Source organism: Neovison vison, chromosome 6, assembly GCF_020171115.1.
Source record: "Neovison vison isolate M4711 chromosome 6, ASM_NN_V1, whole genome shotgun sequence".
Lineage (NCBI taxonomy): Eukaryota > Metazoa > Chordata > Mammalia > Carnivora > Mustelidae > Neogale > Neogale vison.
Window position 1 is genome coordinate 204,179,184 of NC_058096.1, and position 15,849 is coordinate 204,195,032.

Here is a 15,849-nt window from a genome sequence, read left to right on the forward strand (position 1 = left end):
GACTTTTATATTTCTTTAGAATGTTCTATATTCTATTCTATTTTCCTTTGACTCTTTTCCTTCTGTGGTTCCTCATCTGAACCACAGAACATAGAAAATAATATGAAGTTAATTAATTATAAACAATGGATATTTTACATTAGCAGGATTTAGTTCTCCCCCAAAATTGGTTGAATGGCTAGAGATATTAAGATTTCCTTTATGCACCCAATGAATCATTGAACACTACACCAAAAACTAATGATGTACTATCTGTTGGCTAACTGAATTTAAAAAACAACAACAAAAAGTTTTCCTATATGCACTGGATTTTCCTAATACAGTAAAAAGAGCATACAGGTAATAACTATACTAATGAAAACATGGCTTATTTATATTTATACAGTAATGTAATAAGACAAAAATAATAATAGCTACACTTTACTGAACATTTACTTGGGATAGGCATTTTATATATATCATCTTTTTTTCTTTTTTAAATTAATTTAATTTCTTTTCAGTGTAACAGAATTCATTGTTTATGCACCACACCCAGTGTGCCATGCAATATGTGCCCTCCATAATACCTACCACCAGGCTCCCCTAACCTCCCATCCCCTGCCCATTCAAAACCCTCAGATTGTTTTTCAGAGTTCATAGTGTCTCATAGTTCATCTTCCCCTCCAATTTCCCTCAACTCCCTTCTCCTCTCCATCTCCCCATGCCCTCCATGTTATTTCTTATACTCCACAAACAAGTGAAACCAGATGATAATTGACTCTCTCTGCTTGACTTATTTCACTCAGCATAATCTCTTCCAGTCCCGTCCATGTTGATACAAAAGTTGGGTATTCATCCTTTCTGATGGAGGTTTAATACTCCATAGTGTATATGGACCACATCTTCCTTATCCATTCATCCGTTGAAGGGCCTCTTGGCTCTTTCCACAGTTTGGCGATTGTGGCCATTGCTGCTATGAACAGTGGGGTACAGATGGCCCTTCTTTTCACTACATCTGTATCTTTGAGGTAAATACCCAGTAGTGCAATTGCAGGGTCATAGGGAAGTTCTATCTTTAATTTCTTGAGGAATCTCCACACTGTTCTCCAAATTGGCTGCACCAACTTGCATTCCCACCAACAGTGTAAGAGGGTTCCCCTTTCTCCACATCCTCTCCAACACATGTTGTTTCCTGTCTTGCTAATTTTTGCCATTCTAACTGGTGTAAGGTGGTATCTCAATGTGGTTTTAATTTGAATCTCCTTGATGGCTAGTGATGATGAACATTTTTTCATGCGTTTGTTAGCCATTTGTATATCTTCATTGGAGAAGTGTCTGTTCATATCTTCTGCCCATTTTTTGACATGATTATCTGGTGTGTGTTGAGTTTGAGAAGTTCTTTACAGATCCTGGATATCAGCCTTTTGTCTATACTGTCATTTGCAAATATCTTCTCCCATTCTGTGGGTTGCCTCTTTGTTTTGTTGACTGTTTCCTTTGCTGTGCAGAATATCATCTTTAAGCAACATGGGAAGTAGGTAGTATTAGATCCATTTTATAATTGAGAAAACTGAGGTCCAGAGAGGTTAATGAAGTGGACTCTATTTTTAATTTCTTAAGGAATTAAAAAGAGGCAGAGGTGGGCTTGTCTTAAACTATGTCTGTCTTACTCTGAGCCTATGGTATTTCCAACATACTTGCTATCTTTCTACTAATAACCATGAAAGTTAAATACTAATAAGTGACTATAATCAATTAAATAATAATAGTTTGAGGGATGATTTTGTACAAATATATTAATACAGAAGGAAACATACAGATTGGTGAATGAGTGGCCCCTAATCATAAGAACAAACCTATTTTATTACTTAGATTCACATTCCCGTAGTGCCTGCCAAATGCAAACATTGTGCTAAGTGCAGGATATGATGATGAGCAAAACAGATGCACAAAGAGTGAGTGAGAGAGAGAGAGAGAGAGAGAGAAATTTACTCATCTCAACATAACTTCATGGAAGGATTTTGACACATGCACACTTTAAACATTATTATCTCAGACTTCTTGGATATAGCAATGTACTAATTGATGGCCACAAAACCCTCTATCAGAATAACTCTAAGAAGAACTTGTTGGAAAGTTCTGCTAATTTCAGGTGTCCCAAAGCTGGAAAATATCACCACGTTCTTAAAGGGGAAGTACTGAGCCATAAGGCCTTCTGAGTCCTAGCTAAAAATCTACTTAGAGGAAACTTGTTGGTGTGAAGGAGGGGGTGGCAGTATTTTCTGCATATTACAACCCAAACTTCTGCTTGTGCTGCTTCCCCGAAAAGCAATTCCCTTGGGAAGGATATAAACTATGGGGGAATAAAGGGACACGGGTGGGTTAGGGTATATGAAAATCTGAGGGAGAGGGTACAAAAGAGAGGGGGAATAAAGAGACTATGATAGAGGGAGAGAAAGACAATATAAGAACTATAATTATATATTAATGATTTGTCTTTAATGTTGAAACTTCAGAATAAAAAGATATGAATTATTTCATTTGACCCTTAATCTATAGAAACATCATTCTATTTCAATAAAAGCTTGTAAAATGTTCACATCGTATTCAAATCTGTACTTTCTTACTAAAGATGAAATACAAAAATCTTATAAATTATTCTATGAATAAAGCCTTTCTTACTTAGGTATTTTTCTAAGGCAATCTCTTAGTTTCTAAGATCAATTAAGCTGTGTTGGTCCTAGGTTAACACAAGTTTAATTTAGTAGGTATGGTACAGTAGTGATGAGATTAGAATGAGAAGAAACTTTTAGAAACATTTTTATGGAAGGTGTTGAAAATATTAACACATTGAAATTATACTGCTAGACAAATTTTTTTTTACTTTTTTGTTTTATTTTTATTTTTTGGTTAATAAAATATTTTTGTTAAGAATCTCAGTCTTCCTTCCTTTTGTTACAAAGTTATTGGCATGCTTTTGGTGCCTACTGAGCAATTCGACCACCTCTACCTCCTCAATCTTCATGAAAGTTATTGTTACCTAAAGTCGTCTGCCATCTTTTTTAAAAACAGTTGGCATCTTTTTGGAGTTTACAGTTCTTTTGGTATTGAGAATCTGTTTCTACGCTGATGACGCCTACTTTCATCCTCTTCTTTCCTTCTGAATTTGTTTCTTTTTGGGAAATTAAATTCTCTAGTGTTTTAAAAGGAGGACCTCTAAAAGCAAAATAGTTCTTCTTTGTAAGTCTACATTCCTTTTTCTCATTTTGTATGTACTGTAAGTGACCAGAGATTTGGGGGCTGACAGCATTTATCAGCATTTATTAATTGATTGATTGATTGATGTTTAAAGATTTTATGTATATATTTGACAGACAGAGATCCCAAGTAGGCAGAGAGGCACCCAGAGAGAGAGGGGAAAACAGGCTCCCTGCTAAGCAAAGCGTCAGATGCAGGGCTGGGTCCGCAGGCTGGTGCCTCGCCACGTCCACCGTGAAGCCCTGCAGCAGCTCCGACAGTCCTGTGGGGATCTCCCTGCACATCCTGCTTGCCCGCCGGCAGGTGCCTGGGTGCCGCCCTCGCCACCTCCCTGGACCTGTCTGCCACCACGCGGCCCCTAAGCCAGCACACTCAGAGGGCGCTGGAGGCACTACTCGCTGCTAGTGCCCTGCTCTGGGCCTGGCAGCACAGCTGGCGTGGACTGCGGGTCGGTGCTCAGCTGCTCCCTGAAGCAGCGGTGGAGACTAGACAAATTGTTTTAAATCTTCGACAAAGTAGGAAAAAATATCCAGTGGAAAAAAGTCTCTTCAATAAATGGTGCTGGGAAAATTGGACAGCTATGTATAGAAGAATGAAACTTGAACAATCTCTTACACCATACACAAATATAAACTCAAAACGGATAAAAGATCTCAATGTGAGGCAGGAATCTATCAAAATCCTAGAGGAGAACATCGACAGTAACCTCTTTGACATTGGCCACAGCAATTTCTTTCAAGACATGTCTCTAAAGACAAAGGAAACAAAAGCCAAAATGAAATTTTTGTTCTTCTCCAAGATCAAAAGCTTCTGCACAGCAAAGGAAACAGTCAACAAAACAAAGAGGCAACCCACGGAATGGAGAAGATATTTGCAAATGACACTACAGACAAAGGGCTGATATCCAAGATCTATAAAGAACTCCTCCAACTCAACCCTCAGAAGACAGATAATATGCCAAAAATGGGCAGAAGACATGAACAGACACTTCTCCAATGAAGACATACAAATGGCTAACAGAGACATAAAAAAATGTTCATCATCACTAGCCATCAGAAAGATTGAAATCAAAACCACATTGAGATGCCACCTTACACCAGTTAGAATGGCAAAAATCAATAAAACAGTAAACAACGTGTGTTGGAGAGGATGTGAAGAAAGAGGAACGCTTTTACACTGTCGGTGGAAATGCAAGTTGGTGCAGCCACTTTGGAAAATTGTGTGAAGAAACCTTAAGAAATTAAAAATAGAGCTTCCCTATGACCCTGCAATTGCACTACTGGGTATTTACCCCAAAGATACAGATGTCGTGAAAAGAAGGGCCATCTGTACCCCACTGTTCATAGCAGCAATGGTCACAATCACCAAACTGTGGAAAGAGCCAAGATGCCCTTCAACAGACAAATGGATAAGAAGATATGGTCTTGGGGCACCTGAGTGGCTCAGTGGGTTAAAGCCTCTGCCTTTGGCTCTGGTCATGATCCCAGGGGACTGGATCGAGCCCCGCATCAGGCTCTCTGCTTGGCAGGGAGCCTGCTTCCTCCTCTCTCTCTCAGCAGCCTCTCTGCCTACTTGTGATCTCTGTCAAATAAATAAATAAAATATTTTTAAAAAGAAGATATGGTCCATATATACAATGGAATATTATACCTCTATCAGAAAGGATGAATACCCAACTTTTGTATCAACATGGACGGGACTGGAAGAGATTATGCTGAGTGAAATAAGTCAAGCAGAGAGTCAATTATGATATGGTTTCACTTACTTGTGGAGCATAAGGAATAACATGGAGGACATTAGGAGAAGGAAAGGAAAAGTGAGTTGGGAGAAATCAGAGTGGGAGATGAACTATGAGAGACTATGGACTCTGAGAAACAAACTGAGGGTTTTGGAGGGGTTTTAGGTGAGCCTGGTGGTGGATATTAAGGAGGGCACATATTGCATGGAGCACTGGGTATGGTGCATAAACAATGAATCTTGGAACACTGAAAAAATAAAATTAAAATAAACTCCATTGGTGAGGATGTAATTAACTGATATAGTCTTTGAATGGGAGACTTATACAGAGATAATAGCTAGTTCATTTGAGTACAACTTTGTTTTATGCCCTTCCCATATTTCGGCTTCTAAAAATATAAGAACACAACATTTTAGGTGCTGATTTTTACATGATATAATTTTTAAATTTTTACTTATGCAATGAATGTGCACATATGTAAACAGGCCAACAAGTATAAGCCATATAAATTTAATTCTGGGCTCTTCAGGTTTTTCTGTCAAATAAATAAGAATTCTTTTTTTAAACAGCTAATGGTAAACATTTAATAGTACATGTTTAATTAAAGGTCTAATTGAGGACATTGACTTAAAAATGAAGCAAACCTAGTTTGTACTGAACAGATTTTGAGTTATAATTAAAATTCTGCACTAATTCTTTGTTTTTAGCTTTTAGAAAACTGTGGTAAAACAGGTATAATACAAAAGTTACCTTTTTTGTGGGGGGGGGGCAGGTGATTATTTATTTATTTATTTATTTATTTTTGGAAGCCTGTCTGTGTGCTCAGATTCAAGCTCTGGGGCACATTGCTTCTTTTCAAAAATTTTTTAAAATTATTTTTAAATTGTCATTTTAACCATTTTTAAGTGTACAATTCATTGGTGTTAATTGTATCCAGAATACTGTGCAACCTTCATCACTATTTCCAGAACATTTTCATTATTGCAAACAGAAACTCTGTACCTATTGAATAATTACTCCTATTTCTGCACCCTGCCTCGTAACCTCTATTCTACTTTCTGTCTCTGTGATTTTGCCTAGGGTAGGTCCCTCATATAAGTGGAACACACCTTTTGTGTCTGGCTCAAAATTATTCCATTGTAGGTATATACCATATTTTATTTATTCATTCATCTGTTCAATCAACACCAGGATTGTGTCCACCTTTTTGACTATTGTGAATAATGCTATGAACATTGGTGCACATGATTCTGTTTGACTCCAGGCCTTCAGGATTTTATTATTATTAATTAATTAATTAATTATGAATTCTTAATCTCAGAAAACAAAAAAATTTGTTGTATATAGATGTGGAGAGCGCTGCATTTGATTAAAACTCTAAATAAAAGAGTATAATACCAGTTTACTTTCTATCCTTAGAAAATTAAAGTTCTAGTTCAGTGTTAAATCAGATATATACTATGGGACATACAGTGTTCACACTAGGAGAATAGAACAAAGATCACATAACCCATAGACTAGAAATACTGGCAATAATTTGCTTGGTTTTAAGACTCACACTTAAAAATAATCAGAGAGATGGTGAGGTCCTGCTGAAAGTATATAGACTTTGGAATCAGTCTGGGTATAAAAAACCAGTTCTGCCACTCACTATGCAACAATGGAAAAAGTACTTTGGAGGCTCAGTGTCCTCATCAGGTAAAAGAGAACTCTTGTCTTGGAGAAGCATAATAGCATTTCATTATAACAATGCATATGTTAGGGGTACCTGGGTGGCTCAATGCATTAAGCATCTGACTTTTTGCTTCAGCTCAGATCATGATCATATGGGTTGTGGTATACCCATATCGTGTTCCGTGGGGAATCTGCTTGAAGCATCTCTCCTCTGGCCACTCCCTCAACTTGCACATGTGCTCCCTCCCTCTCTTTACTAAATAAATGTTTGAAAAAAATGCATATGTTAGGTCATGCACTTGCCACAGTTACACAAGTAGATGTACTCAATAATTAATAACTGTTATTAATAGCTTCTGAAATAGGTTCTGACAGGGCAGAGCTATCATGTCTGTGTAAGGGGTTATTGAAAAGGCATAAAAGTTTAAAATAATATATGATTAATATTTATTTACATCAATTAAAACATAAAAATAATTCCACAAACACTGATTGTACATCTCGCACATGCCAACATATGCTAAGCTTCAGTGTTTTATGGCACTTACAGAAGTGCGGTGAGATAAGAAGAGTGGAACTCTCAGGGCATAAAACAGAACAATGGATACAGTTATCAGTGCTGGGCTACAGTATGGAACAAGTCTCCTTTACATAACCTAATGTACAAAGTGGCTTTATTTCTACAGTATACCATCTTTTCTTTTAAAGTAAGAAGGAAAATTTTTTAAAGTGTTAGTTCAAGTGAGAACCAGAGAATAGTCCTATCAATTCTGGGGGCAATAGGTCTTTTTTCTTTAATAATGATAGATGTACAAAGTTCTTATTCAAGTTTTTATATTTTCCACTGGTAATAGAGGGAAAAATGGAAAGAAAAGAAAGAGTAGGAGAGGAGTGAAGTGGAGTAGAGGAGAGCAAAGAGGGAAAATGATTCAGAGAAGCTGCGAGAGGAGGAACGGGGAGAGGAGATGGAGAAGGGAAAGAAGGGAAGGGAATGGAACTACATCCCTGATTTTTATACTTATTACAGTGGACATATAAATACTCCCCCTCAACACACATATACATTTTCCTGAGAAAAAGTTATTAATGAAGGTGTGATAACTGCAATTTACTTGATAAATATTTATTATGGTCTTTGCCTTTTGCAAATATAATTTGAACCATTTCTAAGCCATCAACTTTTAAGTTTTCAGATTTGACTGCAAAATCTGATTGGTCTGTTCTCCAAGTTTTATTACAAAGAGATATTGATATTTCTTGAATATTTCTCTTTTTCATTTACAGGTATGCACAACTGCAGTGAAACTGCAACATAATGACTTACATACAACTTAGTACCATCATTTCAAGTTTAAAATTTGCTTGGCACATAGTAATGTTATTCTTGCAATTATTAGTATCATTAATTTATTAAACAAATGGGATAATGCCATTTTATAACATGATACTGTCTGTGGCTGAGGAGACAGAGTCAGTAGCTATGCTGTGAGCTAACATCCAGTATTTTGCCCGATTTTTATTGCCCAGAGTTAGATTTAGAGAATACTATCTGATCTATGGTACACCTGAAGTCACCTTATATTATACAAGGTGTCTGTGGTGTGTGCCAAGCAATCCTACTGAAAGTCAAGAAAGGGTGTAATTTAATGAAACAAACAAGGATAGGATGCTGTCACTTCAAAAAGGCCACAAATAGCTAATTTAGGGTTGTATTTTTTTTTTTCTTTTCTAAAGATGAACAGCATCCACTCTGGGTTGGATTGATAAGATTCTGTGTTTGGACTTGATAAGATTCTGTGTTTCCTCTTTCCCAATTTGCTCTTCAACTTTTGCAAGAACACATTCTCAAGTCCCTTTAGAAACAGGCCATCATTTTCGCTTTTGTTTCCTTTGCCTTTGGAGACATGTCTTGAAAAGAAGTTTCTGTGGCTGATATCGAAGAGATTACTGCCTATGTTCTCCTCTAGGATTCTGATGGATTCCTGTCCCACATTGAGGTCTTTTATCCATTTTGAGTTTATCTTTGTGTACGGTGTAACACTATCTGCCCAGTTTTCCCAGCACCATTTATTGAAGAGACTGTCTTTTTTCCACTGTATATTTTTTCCTATTTTGTCGAAGATTATTTGCCCATAGAGTTGAGGCTCCATATCTGGGCTCTCTACTCTGTTCCACTGGTCTATGTGTCTGTTTTTCTGCCAGTACCATGCTGTCTTGGTGATCACAGCTTTGTAGTAAAGCTTGAAATCAGATAACGTGATGCCCTTAGTTTTATTTTTGTTTTTCAACATTTCCTTAGCGATTCGGGGTCTCTTCTGATTCCATACAAATTTTAGGATTATTTGCTCCAGCTCTTTGAAGAATACCGGTGAAATTTTGATCGGAATGGCATTAAAAATATAGATTGCTCTAGGCAGTATAGACATTTTAACAATGTTTATTCTTCCGACCCAAGAGCATGGAATGGTCTTCCATCTTTTTGTGTCTTCTTCAATTTCTTTCATGAGTGTTCTGTAATTTCTCGAGTACAGATCCTTTACCTCTTTGGTTAGGTTTATTCCCAGGTATCTTATGGTTCTTGGTGCTATAGTAAATGGAATCGATTCTCTAATTTCCCTTACTGTACTTTCATTATTAGTGTATAAGAAAGCCTCTGATTTCTGTACATTGACTTTGTATCCTGCCACGTTGCTGAATTGTTGTATGAGTTCTAGTAGTTTGGGGATGGAGTCTTTTGGGTTTTCCATATAAAGAATCATGTCATCTGCGAAGAGAGAGAGTTTGACTTCTTCATTACCAATTATACCTTTTATTTCTCTTTGTTGTCTGATTGCTGTTGCTAGGACTTCTAATACTGTGTTGAACAAGAGTGGTGAGAGTGGGCATCCTTGTCCTGTTCCTTATCTCAACGGGAGGCTGCAAGCTTTTTCCCATTGAGGATGATATTTGCTGTGGGTCTTTCATAGATAGATTTGAAGTTCAGGAATGTTCCCTCTATCCCTATACTTTGAAGCGTTTTAATCAGGAATGATGCTGGATTTTGTCAAATGCTTTTTCTGCATCAATTGAGAGGACCATGTGGTTCTTCTCTCTTCTCACATTAATTTGTTCTATCACATTGATTGATTTGCGAATGTTGAAACAACCTTGTAGCCCAGGGATGAATCCCACCTGGTCATGATGGATAATCTTTTTAATGTGCTATTGGATCCTGTTTGCTAGGATCTTGTTGAGAATCTTAGCATCCATACCCATCAGTGATATCGGTGTGAAATTATCCTTTTTGGTAGGGTCTTTGCTTGGTTTGGGGATCAAGGTAATGCTGGCTTCATAGAAAGAGTCTGGAAGTTTTCCTTCTGCTTCAATTTTTTGAAATAGCTTCAGGAGAATAGGTGTTATTTCTTCTTTGAAAGTTTGGTAGAATTCCCCAGGGAATCCATCAGGTCCTGGGCTCTTGTTTAAATCAAAAGCTTCTGCACAGCAAAGGAAAGAGTCAACAAAACAAAGAGGCAACCCACGGAATGGGAGAAGATATTTGCAAATGACAGTACAGACAAAAGGTTGATATCCAGGATCTATAAAGAACCCCTCAAACTCAACACACACAATACAGACAATCATATCAAAAAGTGGGCAGAAGATATGAACAGACACTTCTCCAATAAAGACATACAAATGGCTATCAGACACATGAAAAAATGTTCATCATCACTAACCCTCAGGGAGATTCAAATTAAAACCACATTGAGATATCACCTTACACCAGTTAGAATGGCAAAAATTAACAAAACGGGAAACAACATGTGTTGGAGAGGATGTGGAGACAGGGGAACCCTCTTACACTGTTGGTGGGAATGCAAGTTGGTGCAGCCTCTTTGGAGAATAGTGTGGAGATTCCTCAAGAAATTAAAAATAGAGGTTCCCTATGACCCTGCAATTGCACTCCTGGGTATTTACCCCAAAGACACAGATGTTGTGAAAAGAAGGGCCATCTGTACCCCAATGTTTATAGCAGCAATGGCCACAGTTGCCAAACTATGGAAAGAACCAAGATGCCCTTCAACGGATGAATGGATAAGGAAGATGTGGTCCATATACACTATGGAGTATTATGCCTCCATCAGAAAGGACGAATACCCAACTTTTGTAGCAACATGGACGGGACTGGAAGAGATTATGCTGAGTGAAATAAGTCAAGCAGAGAGAGTCAATTATCATATCGTTTCACTTATCTGTGGAGCATAACAAATAGCATGGAGGACAAGGGGCGTTAGAGAGGAGTAGGGAATTTGGGTAAATTGGAAGCGGAGATGAACCATGAGAGACTATGGACTCTGAAAAACAGTCTGAGGGGTTTGAAGTGGTGGGGGGGGGGTGGGAGGTTGGGGTACCAGGTGGTGGGTATTATAGAGGGCACGGCTTGCATGGAGCACTGGGTGTGGTGAAAAAATAATGAATACTGTTTTTCTGAAAATAAATAAATAAATAATAATTAAAAAAAAAAAAAAACCACATTGAGATATATCACCTTACACCAGTTAGGATGGCCAAAATTAGCAAGACAGGAAACAACATGTGTTGGAGGGGATGTGGAGAAAGGGGAACCCTCTTCCACTGTTGATGGGAATGCAAGTTGGTGCAGCCTCTTTAGAGAACAGTGTGGGGATTCCTCAAGAAATTAAAAATAGAGCTCCCCTATGACCCTGCAATTGCACTCCTGGTTATTTACCCCAAAGATACAGATGTCGTGAAAAGAAGGGCCATCTGTACCCCAATGTTTATAGCAGCAATGGCCACGGTCGCCAAACTGTGGAAAGAACCAAGATGCCCTTCAACGGATGAATGGATAAGGAAGATGTGGTCCATATACACTATGGAGTATTATGCCTCCATCAGAAAGGACGAATACCCAACTTTTGTAGCAACATGGACGGGACTGGAAGAGATTATGCTGAGTGAAATAAGTCAAGCAGAGAGAGTCAATTATCATATGGTTTCACTTATTTGTGGAGCATAACAAATAGTATGAAGGACATGGGGAGATAGAGAGGAGAAGGGAGTTGAGGGAAATTGGAAGGGGAGGTGAACCATGAGAGACTATGGACCTTGAAGAACAATCTGAGGGTTTTGAAGGGGCGGAGGGTGGAGGTCGGGGTACCAAATGGTGGGTATTAGAGAGGGCACGGATTGCATGGAGCACTTGTTGTGGTGCAAAAATAATGAATACTGTTATGCTGAAAATAAATAAAAAATAAATTAAAAGAAATGAAACAGGCCATCAAAAATAACTTCCACATCCATGAATACTTTAAAATGGCTTTGGCTGGCCCTTCCACTTGATTAGACAGTTTGGCTCTTCATAAAATTCTGACTGGCAAACCATTTCCCAACAGAATTTTGAATATTCTACTTCACTATATTCTAGTATCCACTGTGACCGAAAAAACTTTTTTTTTTTCCCCGAAAACCTTTTAAGGTTGGTGTAACTCTTATTCTTTTTTAAGAAGACTTGTTTTCAGGGTCCCTAGGTGGCTCAGTAAGTTAAGCCTCTGCCTTCAGCTCAGGTCATAATCACAGGTCCTGGGATCAATCCCTGTGTCAAGCTCTCTGCTCAGCAGGGAGCCTGCTTCTCCTCTCTCTCTGCCTGCCTCTCTGCCTACTTGGGATCTCTCTCTCTCTCTGTCAAGTAAATAAATAAAATCTTAAAAAAAAAAAAAGACTTGTTTTCCTACCAGAAAACCTTTTAGGATCTTTTCTTCATCCCTGAATACTGAAATATCTTAAAGGGCCTTGATGTGGGTTTTGGGTTTTTCCCCCTATTCTTTATACTAGGTATTTGGTGGGCTCTTCAAACTGAGACTCCTGGCATTTTGGTTCTGGAATATTCTTTTCTATCATTTCTTTAGAATTTCCTCTTTATTGTCTTTGTTCTTTTCCCAGAAATTATAATATCTGATGTGAGACACCCCCCTCCCCCCGATTAAACCTCTGTATTGTTCTTTTTTCAACCTTTCCCATCTTTTTCTCTTATTTTCCCAGAGATAACATAAAATTGTCTTACTGGTCTCATCTTGAATGTTTTCTTTTGGAAATCCCATTCTCCATTACCTTTTCGGTGTATATTATTCTACATAATGGGTCTTAATTCTCTTTGAGGATGCACAGAGGGTTTTTTTTTTTTTTTAAGAAGTTTTTTTTTACTAATCTCTAGGTGTCTTTGGAGCCAGGTTATTTCCTGGGGGCAAAGTATTTTTGCTTATCCTGGTCTCTCTTCCCTGTTGAAAGATTTTTTTTTTTAAACACCTGGTGATACTGAATTGTCCATCCCAATTTAAAAGACACTAGAGGGACGACTGGGTGGCTCAGTTGGTTAAGCAGCTGCCTTCGGCTCGGGTCCCAGCGTCCTGGGATCGAGTCCCACATGGGGCTCCTTGCTCGGCAGGGAGCCTGCTTCTCCCTCTGCCTCTGCCTGCCTCTCTGTCTGCCTGTGCTTGCTCTCTCTCTGACAAATGAATAAATAAAATTAAAAAAAAATTCTTTTAAAAGACACTAGAAACATGGGGAGTTCTTGCATATAGTGAGTGAATAGCAAGCTTCTCTTTGCAGTAAGAAGGGATCTGATCATTATACTTTGGAACCTTTAAATGGCACAATATGGAGAGCTTTGCAATAAGGTTCCAGTGCACAATCTTGTTGCCCAATTCTCCCCAGACAGTCTGTCTTTGTGTTTGTTTATCTGAAGGGGAAACAAATACCTGGATGCCAGTCTTTCTACTCAGGACAGTGGGTTAGTCCTTTTATATAATTTTAAGCAATACCCCCTTTTTAAGTACCGAGGCACATTCCTATCCTCCATGATTCTGCAAACTGCAGGGCAGAACAGCTCTTTCATTAGCTAAACTTTCTTTCACATATACTGGGCTTCCTCCATCACTAAATACTCTAAATACTTTACAGCTTCTAGCAATGATTTCGTATATCCTATTTATTACTGGGCCCCCTACCATTCTTTTTATTTTTATCATTTCAGTGATGTCTTGAGAGGGGGAGGAGATAAAGACTTGCACTAAAATATATTTAAGGTGTATGTATATCTTAAATAGGAAGTGACCTAGTCACTTCAAAGTTCAGAGAACTTGACTTTAAGATAATGAAACAAAATCACTTGAGAATTATATCAGTTTTATATCTAGGAAGAAATAAAATTTGAATACTATCTGCTCTAGTTTCCTATGCCAACGTCTTAGAATACTATGAAAACAGCAAAGACTCATACTTACTGCATAAATGCAGGACTATTTTTTTTAATTTATTTTCAGCACAACAGTATTCATTATTTTTTTACCACATCCAGTGCTCCATGCAATCCGTGCCCTCTATAATACCCACCACCTGGTACCCCAACCTCCCACTCCCCCGCCACTTCAAACCCCTCATTGCAGCCTTCCCGTTGAGATCAGGAACAAGACAAGGATGCCCACTTTCACTACTCTTGTTCAACATAGTATTAGAAGTCCTAGCAACAGCAATCAGACAACAAAGAGAAATAAAAGGTATCAAAATTGGCAATGAAGAAGTCAAACTCTCTCTCTTCACAGATGACATGATTCTTTACATGGAAAACACAAAAGACTCCACCCCCAAACTACTAGAACTCATACAGCAATTCAGCAACGTGGCAGGATACAAAGTCAATGTACAGAAATCAGTGGCTTTCTTATACACTAACAATGAAACTACAGAAAGGGAAATTAGAGAATCAATTCCATTTACTATAGCAGGACTATTTTTAAATGACCAATTAGTTAAGAATATTTTGAAGTACAGATGTAGATAGGTCTCATTTGTAGTATATGCTTATTCAGATTAATTGTATGGCTATAAAATGTAAAAGACACAGAGTTCACATGAAAAAATAAAGATACAAAAAGATGAAACAGAAGTATACTCTGATTACTGATCTGGAATCAAGGATTTTTGAGCTGGAAGAGACCTCAGATGATAATGCAGTCCAATTATTTAATTTTCCAGAAGTGAAAATAAAGACTAAGAGAGTTTCAGTGTATAGAGCCAGTGAATGTCCTTTGCTAAACTAAAAGAAACAACTAGGGCGCCTGGGTGGCTCAGTGGGTTAAGCCGCTGCCTACGGCTCAGGTCATGATCTCAGGGTTCTGGGATCGAGTCCCACATCGGGCTCTCCGCTCAGCAGGGAGCCTGCTTCCTCCTCTCTCTCTGCCTGCCTCTCTGCCTCCTTGTGATTTCTCTCTGTCAAATAAATAAATAAAATCTTTAAAAAAAAATAAAAGAAACAACTAATCAGTAAAAATGATCAAAGCTTGATGGAGAATATAACAATGTCTTTTCATCACTAAAGAGAAGCTTTGATCAGGTACAAACTCTGTAAGAACTGAGTTAAATAAATGTAACTGAAACGCCCAAATGATATGCATACTTACTCATTACCCCAGTCCAGGCGCACGGTGATATGCCGCTTAACCTCCCGCACCTGATCCTGAGTAAGGTGACCAGACAGTAGCTGCCTTCGAAGGTCAATAAGTTCATTCATCACATGGCGTAGCTTGTAGAAAAGATCTACTTTGTGTTTCTGAAAGGGCATTTTTGGTGTTGGATGAAATGAAAAAGGGATATGGAAAGAGAATGAAAAAAGAAAGAGAAATAGTTAAACTATGAAAAGTGTTCATTTCTCTAAACCTCTAAAAAATGCAATGTAAAGAGGAGCATATTTAAGAATCTTAAAACAAAGTCCTTAGTTTCTACTGTGTAAAAATCTCTATATAATGACATATAATGAGTAATGTAATTGATCTGGATCATGCAAAGTACCATTTATCTCTACTCCATTCTGGACAATTCATTTTCCAGTAAATCGGAGTTACTAAACGTAAACAGAACAGAAAGTTAAACAGGAACCTAGAGCTGTTCCCTCTGTCAGAAGTTCCTATGTATAATATCTCTGATTTCTCTAAGAGGGATACTCAAGTTGGGGAGGGTAGAGAGAGAATCCCTTGCCCTACTTTGAAGGAACAAAGGTCTCAATAAAAAGCCACAGTCTCTGGAGTAACATTCACTCCAGGTTTCCAGGCCTCATCCAGTTTTAATTAGCTTTTGTAAACAATATGTGTCCCTAGTGTCACAGATTTCTACTCTTTTAAGTTTAACAAAAAGTGTCACCTTATAAG

At 38.0% G+C, this 15,849-nt stretch overlaps 1 protein-coding gene across 6 annotated transcripts in view; it reads right to left on the bottom strand.

Annotated features, from left to right (window-relative positions):
• The window catches only part of DOCK3 (dedicator of cytokinesis 3), a 585,500-nt gene that overhangs the window by 195,898 nt on the left and 373,753 nt on the right, over positions 1–15,849 (bottom strand). For all 6 annotated transcript variants that reach the window (XM_044253490.1, XM_044253491.1, XM_044253489.1 and 3 more), the window contains one exon: positions 15,106–15,254. In XM_044253490.1, coding sequence (XP_044109425.1) covers positions 15,106–15,254 — 149 coding nt within the window. The remainder of the gene's footprint in view (positions 1–15,105; positions 15,255–15,849) is intronic.